This window comes from Anopheles maculipalpis, chromosome 2RL, assembly GCF_943734695.1.
Source record: "Anopheles maculipalpis chromosome 2RL, idAnoMacuDA_375_x, whole genome shotgun sequence".
NCBI lineage: Eukaryota > Metazoa > Arthropoda > Insecta > Diptera > Culicidae > Anopheles > Anopheles maculipalpis.
Window position 1 is genome coordinate 88,993,416 of NC_064871.1, and position 9,247 is coordinate 89,002,662.

The 9,247-nt window shown below is 49.8% G+C and overlaps 2 protein-coding genes across 2 annotated transcripts in view; one reads left to right on the forward strand and one right to left on the reverse strand.

Annotated features, from left to right (window-relative positions):
- LOC126568516 (transmembrane protein 222) overlaps positions 1 to 9,247 on the forward strand; it is a 482,151-nt gene that overhangs the window by 452,997 nt on the left and 19,907 nt on the right. The window lies entirely within an intron of this gene.
- On the reverse strand, positions 1,164 to 8,930 carry LOC126567730 (chromodomain-helicase-DNA-binding protein Mi-2 homolog). The gene is made up of 3 exons (XM_050223997.1): positions 8,806 to 8,930; positions 1,458 to 7,688; positions 1,164 to 1,340 (listed from the first exon to the last, which is right to left on the reverse strand). Exons 1-3 carry the CDS (start codon positions 8,840 to 8,842, stop codon positions 1,171 to 1,173), a joined length of 6,438 nt encoding a protein of 2,145 aa, XP_050079954.1. The 5' UTR covers positions 8,843 to 8,930; the 3' UTR covers positions 1,164 to 1,170.

A 9,247-nucleotide genomic window follows, 5' to 3' on the forward strand; every position in this document is an offset into this window, starting at 1 on the left:
CCATAACAACGCGCGTTTTGTTTACATTTGTCTGCTTCGATTCGGCTTCCGTGCTGCATTTATTTTCCCCTCAGGTATGGTGCCGCGTGCTTTACGTTTTCCAGCGTGGAATTTTAAGGAAAATGTGTTCGAAAAAAGCTATCGGAAAGAGGGGAATTAGGTGTGGAAAATCTTTTGATATCCTTTCTTTACTATTGTCATCCTGTCATCTATTGTTGTACCGAACGGAACGATATAATTTGAACATCCTGTTTAAGTCATCCTAGTACAATATTAACGTTGACGTCGGTATTATGATGGATTGGTAACCAATCCGATTTGGACCGATTCTTGATTTGAATGACTCTTCAATTAAGGTTCAAATGAAGGACTCTTCCTAAAAAAAAGCATAACACTTCTCTGGACAGAAACGAAACCCCTAATAAGTTCGGAAGGCATAACCAAAATAGGCACCCTGTACCTGTAAAAAGCATTCAATACTAAAGAAATTGCCGAAACAATCCTGGCAAGATTGACGGACTTGTTGAACATCGACTCAAGACGACCCCCGATCGTCGAGAATTATTTTTCAAGAGTTTTATTAAGCCGGGTTTTAGAAGCCCGACTCGTTTATATGTATACCAATTAAGTCGATAATTTATATATGCTTACAATACATTCTAGCTGTGAAAGCAACTACAGCCTAACCGCTAAGAAATTTACTGCTAACTTTTCTTATACTTTAAGTGTGTGGGGTTGTGTTTTGTATTCTTACAATCATATTTTTCCGTTCATTCGTCCTGATCCAGCTCCATGCTGATTCTAAAAACGTTCCAATCTGATTCTATATGCCTTAAAACTTGTTCCTTACCATTTACCAAAAATCGAATGAGTTCAATTATGAGTGTGCAATGTGCTGGGGGACATGAGCTTCTTGAAGTATTAACCTTTTGCGTTATCGTGTTACATAATTTGTGTTTGTATGCGTGTGTGTGTGTGTGTGTGTGTGTGTTTCTTCCATATGTCTAGATAAAAGAGAATTGAACTTATATGAAGAATGTCATTGTAAAAACGGATACATCACATTCAATCGTCCACGCGACGACAGACAGCAGACAGGTGCACGATTCTGAGCTCTTGATCTGGAACTGATAGATGTGTGTTTGATAGTTGACGGCCTACTAAGCACATTTACTTCCCGGAAGAGCTTGAACCGGCAGCTCCCGATCCACCGGGGAAGTTGGTCGGTTGGCCGGGCACGGAGAAGGTTGGCCGGAAGGTGGCAAAATTGGCTGCTGCGGCCGCTGCAAAGCCGGGTAGTGTCGTTCCCTGATAGCCTGGCGGGAACTGAGACATCGGTGCTGGAAGGGATGATGAAGTGAAAATAGATTATAGGAAGGTTGCCTTCAATTCAGATCCAAAAAAGCCTAGCAATGATCTCAACTGGCACGCAACTTATTCATACGCCCGATACTTACGATTCTGCTGCACGGTGTTGCCCGTAGCCGCTAACCTCGACAGGATCGACCGTTCCGACATCTGCAACCGCTGGGCAACGGGCGGAATGCGTGCAAGCGTCGCCGGCAACCGCGAAACGTCCGACTTCATGTCCGACAGCAACTCCTCCAGCTGGTTCAGCACCTTGTGCAGTACGGCATTGGCTGGCTTGTTGCCTGCCAGCGACTCCTTGCTCAGATGCTGATGCGATTCCGCCAAACACTCGACTTCGGCAAACCGTGCATTCAGCGCCATTGCCGGATGGCTCGGATCCTGGGCAAGATTGAGCAGTGCCGCGCGGCGCAACTGCTCCTCAATCACCAGCGACTGTTCGAGCAGTTTGAAGCGACGGGCCAAGAATTTGTTTTTAATCTCGAGGAAATTGCCCTTACCGACATCCATCTTGAACGGTTCGTTAATGATCGCGAACCGTATATCGTTCTGAATGTCCTGCCAACGTCCGTAACCGTGCGTCACAATGCCTGCCAACAGCCAGTAGTCATGGCGACGGTGCCAAATCTCGTACTCCCGCCCGGGGACAGCCGCCTTTTCCTCATTGATCCAGAGCGTGTGCAGCTCGGTAAAGCCACCGTCAGCGATGTTGAACATGAAGGCACGCTTATGCACCTCCAGATTCTCCTGCACCGGTTCCGGTTTCTTCACATCGTCATCGTCATCCTTCACGAACACCACATCATCATCGTCATCGTCAATTGTGGTCGTGATTGGGGCAGGAGCAGGCGTCGGCTTAACCTCCGGTTCCTGCTTCTTCACCGGTGGAATTGTACTGCCATCCTCCACAAACTTTACCTCATCATCATCGTCCTCTTCCTCTACCTCCTGCTTCGTCTGACCGGTTACGGTATCCTTCTTTGTATCCTCAGCTTCCTTGGTGACAGCTCCCTCAACAGCTGGTTTCTTTTCGTCTCCCTTTTCCTTATCATCAGCCTCCTTTTTCGCTGTTGCCGCAGCGCCAGACTCGTCTTCCATTTTTATGTTCTTCGTGTCAACCGTTTCCTCGGTGGAAGATTTTTCCTCCTTCTTCTCTGCATCTGTTTCCATTGGTTCTACCTTCGCTGAGACCGCAGCAACCGTGGCTCCACTATCATCCTTCTTTTTCTCGCCACTTGTTCCTGCTGATTCGTCACCATCTTCCGTCGCTTCCTTCTTCACACCTTCGGACACTTTATCGCCCTCTGCTGCGGACGTTCCACTGGCAGCCGATTTCTCCTTTTCAGCACCGTCCGCTTTCTCTTTTTCCCCTGCAGCTCCCACAGGTGTTTCGTCCTCTTTCTCACCGGAAGCTGATGCATTCGGAGCTGGACTTGGTGCGGCACTTGTGGCCGGTGTAGCGCTCGTACTGGTAGTAGCCGATTTGGACGTTTCCCCACCGGCAGTTCCCGAGGTACCTTCTCCGCTCGTACCTGCAGCAGCAACTGCAGGAACTGCGATCTTTACCGGCTCGCAAGGGCGTTTGATCAGTTCCGGCATACTGTAGTACCCGTTAATGTGCTCAAACTCCTGCACCTTCTTGCGAATTAAAGACATTACACCGATTCGCGTCAACACATGTTGTCGGCTGAGTCCTTCCCTCGGTACACCATCAGCAAACGTTTCCGCATTGTCCGCACCGGGCTCACAAAGATGGCGCATAAACAGCGAGACGTACGCCTTGAAGATTCGTTCCGATTTACCACGCAAGTCACGAACCAACCACTGCGAATGGAACGCATCTTGGGGTGGCATACCGTATCGCATGATCGCGTTCAGGAAGCTCTTGCGCTGACGAGCATTAAAGCCGAGTACTTCAATATTTCCTCCAACGCGGGCCAGCAAAGGAGGCAGTGGACGATTATCACGTTCCGCTTCTTTACGTTCAATGCGTCGCCTGCTGCGTCTACCGAGTTCACTTTCTTCATCGTCCTCATCGCGATCCTCATCCGAAGCACCGGAATAGTCAGAATTGTTATAGTCGGAAACGTTCTCCTGCCAGGTCGAGTCTTCCTTTACAGGATCCGCCTGAATGACGCCTCCATCGGTGTAGTTGACCTGCTTACGAACTCTCTTTCCTTTACCAAGAGTTCGGGACAGATCTTCCTGATGCTGCTCGTAATGATGCCGGAGCAGCTTCACCCAGTAAGCCGGATCGGAATTTTCCGCTTCCTGCTTAATTACTTCCGTCTCTGTTTCCTCCTCAACGTCCTCCTTCGTTGAGTAGGAAGCGACCTTAAACGACGACAGATACTCGTTCGCCCAGTTCTCCTTCTCCTCAACGCCCTTGTTCGAACGGTCCAACAATTCTGCCACCGCTTTATCATCATAATGGATCGCTTCCTCATCCTTTCCATCCTCCTTGAACAGCTCCTCCGTACCGAACCGCAAGATATCGTCCAACTCTTGCTTGGTGAAATTCGTACCCTTACCACCCATACCGGGCCGTACAACGAGATGCGTTAGCATCATCTTACGCTTAGCGACTTGTGTTACACGCTCCTCAACCGAGTTACGCGTCACAAACCGATAAATCATCACCTTGTTCGCCTGTCCGATACGATGTGCACGCGAAAACGCCTGAATGTCATTGTGAGGATTCCAATCGGAATCGTAAATGATGACAGTATCTGCGGTAGCCAGATTGATACCGAGACCACCGGCACGTGTCGACAACAGGAAACAGAACTGTGGTGCACCCGGTGCATTGAACCGATCGATCGCCTCCTGACGAATGCTGCCTGTAATGCCACCATCAATACGCTCGTACTTGTAGCCCAATCCCTCCAAAAAATCCTCCAAAATGTCCAACATCTTCGTCATCTGCGAAAAGATCAGTACACGGTGACCCTGTGCTTTCAGCAGCTTCAACATTTTCTCCAACAGCACTAACTTTCCGGCCGCTTTCGTTAGTGACTGGAGTTCGTAGTTACCGCCCGGCCCTAGCTGAGCTTCTTCTGCTGCTGCCGCAAACAGATACGGATGGTTGCAGCACTTCTTCAGGTCCATCATGATGTTGATGAGCGAGCAAGCACCGCCACCACCTTTCGGGTTGAGCGCTTCGTAGTTCCGGGTCAGTATATACTTGTAGTACTTCTTCTGCAGTGGCGACAACTCCACACGCACGATAAATTCCGATTTGGTGGGCATGTTCTTCAGCACGTCCGCCTTCAAGCGACGCAGCATGTGAGGGCCCAACATTTCGTGCAGTCGCTTTACCTGTTCCTCCTTGGAAATGTCGGCAAATTCGTTCTGGAACTCGGCCAACTCATTAAACTTGTTCTTGTTGAGGAAGTTGAGCAGATGGAACAGTTCCTCAAGATTGTTTTGAAGCGGTGTACCGGTCAGCAACAGCTTGTAAGCGATATTGTACGCGTTCAGCACCTTGAAGAACTTGCTCTGATTGGACTTGAGCCGATGGGCCTCATCCACCACCAGCACCGACCAATCAATCGAACCAAGACAGGCGGCATCAATCGAGATGAGTTCGTAGCTCGTCAGCAGAACGTTAAACTTGATCGAGCTGGCCCTAATACGGGATGCTTTTCCACCCCGCACAGCACCCTCCTCAAATGAGAGTTCATTTTCGCGTATAACCGCTCTCGACTCTTTGTCTCCAACGTACGTAATGCAATAGAAATCCGGTGCCCATGTTTCAAACTCACGCTCCCAGTTAATGATGGTCGAGAGTGGTACCGCCACCAGGAACGGTCCACGGCAATGGCCTTCCTTGTACAGCGAGTAAAGGAAAGTTGCGGTCTGAATTGTTTTGCCCAATCCCATCTCATCGGCCAGAATTGTATCCGTCCCGTTGGCCCATGAGTAGCGCAACCAGTTAATACCCTCGAGTTGATACGGATGAAGTCGCATACCCGTTTCGTCTAGGTACGGTGGCTGTACTTCGAACTTTCGCTTCAGATCAGTCGTAGGCTTCTCTGGCGGTGGTGTGTACCGCTTCACGCCAGCTGTTCTCTCTTCCTCCTCCAACTCACGCAAACGACGACGACCTTTCTTTTTGTTTTTCTTGCTATTTCCACTACCACCGCTACCCGAACCTCCAATGTCCTGGGAACAGTTGGCGCGAAGATCGAGATAATACTCGATGGCCATCTTAAGCCCCGCAATATCATCCTCCTCATCTTCCCAAGTCGCTTGATCGTACGGTAGTTCGCGCCATTTTACCAAATAAAGTGTCCGACCGTCCCGCATCGTACGATGGTTGATAACGCGATGCACCATGAGCCATTCCGGTTTTACGCCGTACCGGTAGTACTTCTCCTCTAGCTCGGTTTCATTCAAATTGCTGTTCGTTTCGCGCATGCGCTGGATGCGCTTGTAACGGTTATCTTCCTCGTCGAGAGCTTCCTCCAGCTTGGGCGGTTCTTCCATATCGTTCTTGCGCGTATAGTACCGAAACATGAGCGGATGATGCACGTCCAGCTGTAGTTCCGTAATCCAGTCACAGTGCCAGTACGATTTTTCGACCCACTTAACGAAATACTCTCGGCGACGGGTCGATCCACCTGGGGCACCACCCTTCGATGTGGACGGTTCATCCGGATTGATCGGTTTATCGGTCCAGCGCCAGGTAAGAATCTTCTGTACCTTTTCCGGCAACGGTGGACAGCTACAGCGCGGGCATCGCCACTCACCATCGGGGATGTCGTCCAGCGGTGGATTCAAGCAGAACGTATGGTAAGCGGAGGGACAATTGTCACAGCACAGCAATTCGCCACCATCCTTGCACACCCGGCAAAACTCCTGATGCTCGTCATCATCCTCGTCTGCCGGTCCTTCCGCTTCACACGTCGGACACGACCACTTACCCTCGGGCGTATCTTCCAACTCCGGATCGAGACATACGAGATGGTACGCTTTCGGGCAGGTATCGCACAGGATGATCTCACCACCCTGCTGGCACACCTCACAGTAATCCTGATGCTCGTGCTCACCCTCCTCCCCACCGTCCGGAAATTTGCTCTTCTTCGACTTGTTCTTCTTCTTTGATTTATTCCCAATCTTTGTCTTGGCCTTCTTTCGTACCGGGGGCTGATCGGATGCATCATCCGCACCGCCCGCTCCACCTCCATCTCCTCCACCCCCCGTGGATGATTCTCGTTCCGGTTTTTCTGACTTTTCCGACTCGGACTGTTGCAGCATCTTTTCAAACTCTGCGTCCGATTCCCGCTCCGATCCACCGCTCGCATCCGGCTCTTCGTCCGAGCTGGCATTCTTACGTTTGCCGAACTTAATCTTCAGCGTCGGCACCTTTTGCTTGCGGCTGTTTCCACCGCCACCCTTCTTGTTGCTGCTGCTTCCTCCTCCACCACCGCCACCACCACCACTCTTACCCTTTTTGCTTTTCCGCGTGCGCTCCCGCTCTACCTCTTCCTCTTCATCCTCGTCCTCATCATCATACACCATGTCCTCGTGCTTGTTCTCCGTCTTGCTGCGCGATCGGCTCGACTTCGGCACATACTCCGGGGTGGGCGGCGCTTCGTCCTCCCTCCCCGTTTCCTGTGTCGTCGCGTCCTCGCACGAAATGTTCGGATTCAACGAGCAAAACTCGCGCCACTTGGCCGCAACCAGCATCATCAGCTTCGCCATCGGGACGCGCGGATTTTCCTTCGTCAGAATCGGCCGCACGTGCGTTTGGAACAGTTTGAACGTAACCAGATTCTCGAAATCATCCTCCGTGTACTCGATCTTCACGTCCGTCAGATCGAACGAACTGCACACCTCTTGGATCGTGGGCATCTTTTCCTTTTCCTCCACCGATGCTGCCACCGCAGCCGCCGCAGACTTTTTCTCTACCTCACTGCTAGCTCCACCACCTCGGCTACTGCTGCCTCCCTTCTTACGATCGCGACCCCGCTTCGGGCGCGATTCGTAGTCCGATTCGGCTTGTGCTGCTGCTGCTGCGGCTGCCGCTGCTGCTGCCGCCGCACTACTACTACCACCATCGTCACTCTGCTTCTGGTCACTCTCGTCCCCGCTGTCGTTCTTCTTGCGCTTTTTCTTCTTCCGGCCGCGCTTCTCGTCGCTGCTGCGGGCTTTGCGCTTTTTGCCCTTCTTCTTTTTGCGATTGTCTTCCGGCTCGTAATCGTCATCCTCGTCCTGGTGCGCGGTACCCTTCGTGTTGGCCTCCTCGTCCGAAGCGTCATCCGCATCTGCGGCGAGCGAGGCGTCTGCTGCTTCGTCCATCAGACCGCCCTCTTCCTCTGTCCGGGGGTGGGTTTAACATGTGCGAAAACAGAAGATTTAATTTAATGAAATGCTTATTAGCGAGGTTTTTTATAACTAAAAGTATTAATAAAAATTATTAAATTTCGACGCCTGCCACTACCTACTCTTTGCCCCTATTGACAAAATTACCTTCATAACGACTTAGAAGACGACTTAGCTTATTGAAAAATGTTTGTAAATATATTCTTTCATAATATTTAATTTATATTTAACCGAGCATACCCGGGATAGGGCAAAAAAAAACATGGATGCCTTGAGAATTTGTAAAAAATTATCTCAAGAAGAGCTAAGAATACGGCATTAAATTACTTTACTACACTCATGACTAAATCATTTAACATAAATAAACCCCTCGGTGGGTTCAGAACTACATATTAAGGGTTATTTAAGGGTTGAGAAGGTATAGCAAAGCGGAACCCGATTCTCCAAATCGTGGAAAATGGGAAATTTTGTTACCAAAACCGTGGCGAGGGTGCACATTCGGACTGTGAAATATGATCGTAAAAAGGTAGAGGAAGTGAGAATGACTAGAACTGGAAGAAAAGAAAAGTCGAGAAGGAAAACAACCCTCCCGCTCTATCCTGCCACACGCATTGTGACCCCATTGCGGAACGCTAGCGCTCCGCTGTGGTGCAGGGTGTAATTATTCCACCCCTTCCACTAGTCCGTATGAGTATGGGAGGGATCTGCTTGTCTACCGGAATAAGAATGATTTTCAGGACATTCTCTTATTCGTCCGAGTGGTTGGTGGGACTTCGATCCTAGATCTGTTCAAATAGTGTTCCTAATTACTCATTTACTGCCGCCATTACGCATCGAAAAAATTCGACACCGATCATCCCGAAACTGTTCCCGATGATCTCCTTTCACGACCATTTCCACACACAAGGTTGCCGTATCAAATGCTTTTGTTTACGTTTTTTCCTCATTTTACCGGCACACACGGTGTTGGTGGTGTATTTTCTTACACAAAAAGTCACAAAATTTCCTCAACCAGCGTACAATATTCAGCCCCGAACAATGGCACCCCAGCCTTCCATTCCGCACACATACACACACCGCCACCCACATCCCTTGCCCATGCCCACTTACCGGCAATGGATTCATCAATTTCCTCATCAGAAGCCATCGTCAATCGGAGGCGGGATTTCTGATTTGTCTGCAAACACTTACTGTTCCACCGTTTGCCCTTTCCGTGGGGCACACTCTATTCTACCTGTTCGAGCCCTTTTCGCGCTGTTTGGGGCCTTAAAAGCGTGCGAAAAAACGGAACACTTTTGCGAGGCACCGACCAAAACGACACACACGCACACAATGCGAACACAATCCAAGATGGCGGCGTGGGCTGAAGCGAGCAACGCGCGAACGCTTGTGTATACGACAAAAACAAACGGCGACGCAAGGTATATACAGTAGAGTCGGTGAGATTTTTGCCTCACGGGTTTTGTAATAAATATTCGAAATGAAGCTCCGTATCATCCAAATTTTGTAGTAGTTTGATTGCATTCGGAAAAACTTAGAACCTTTACTAAAA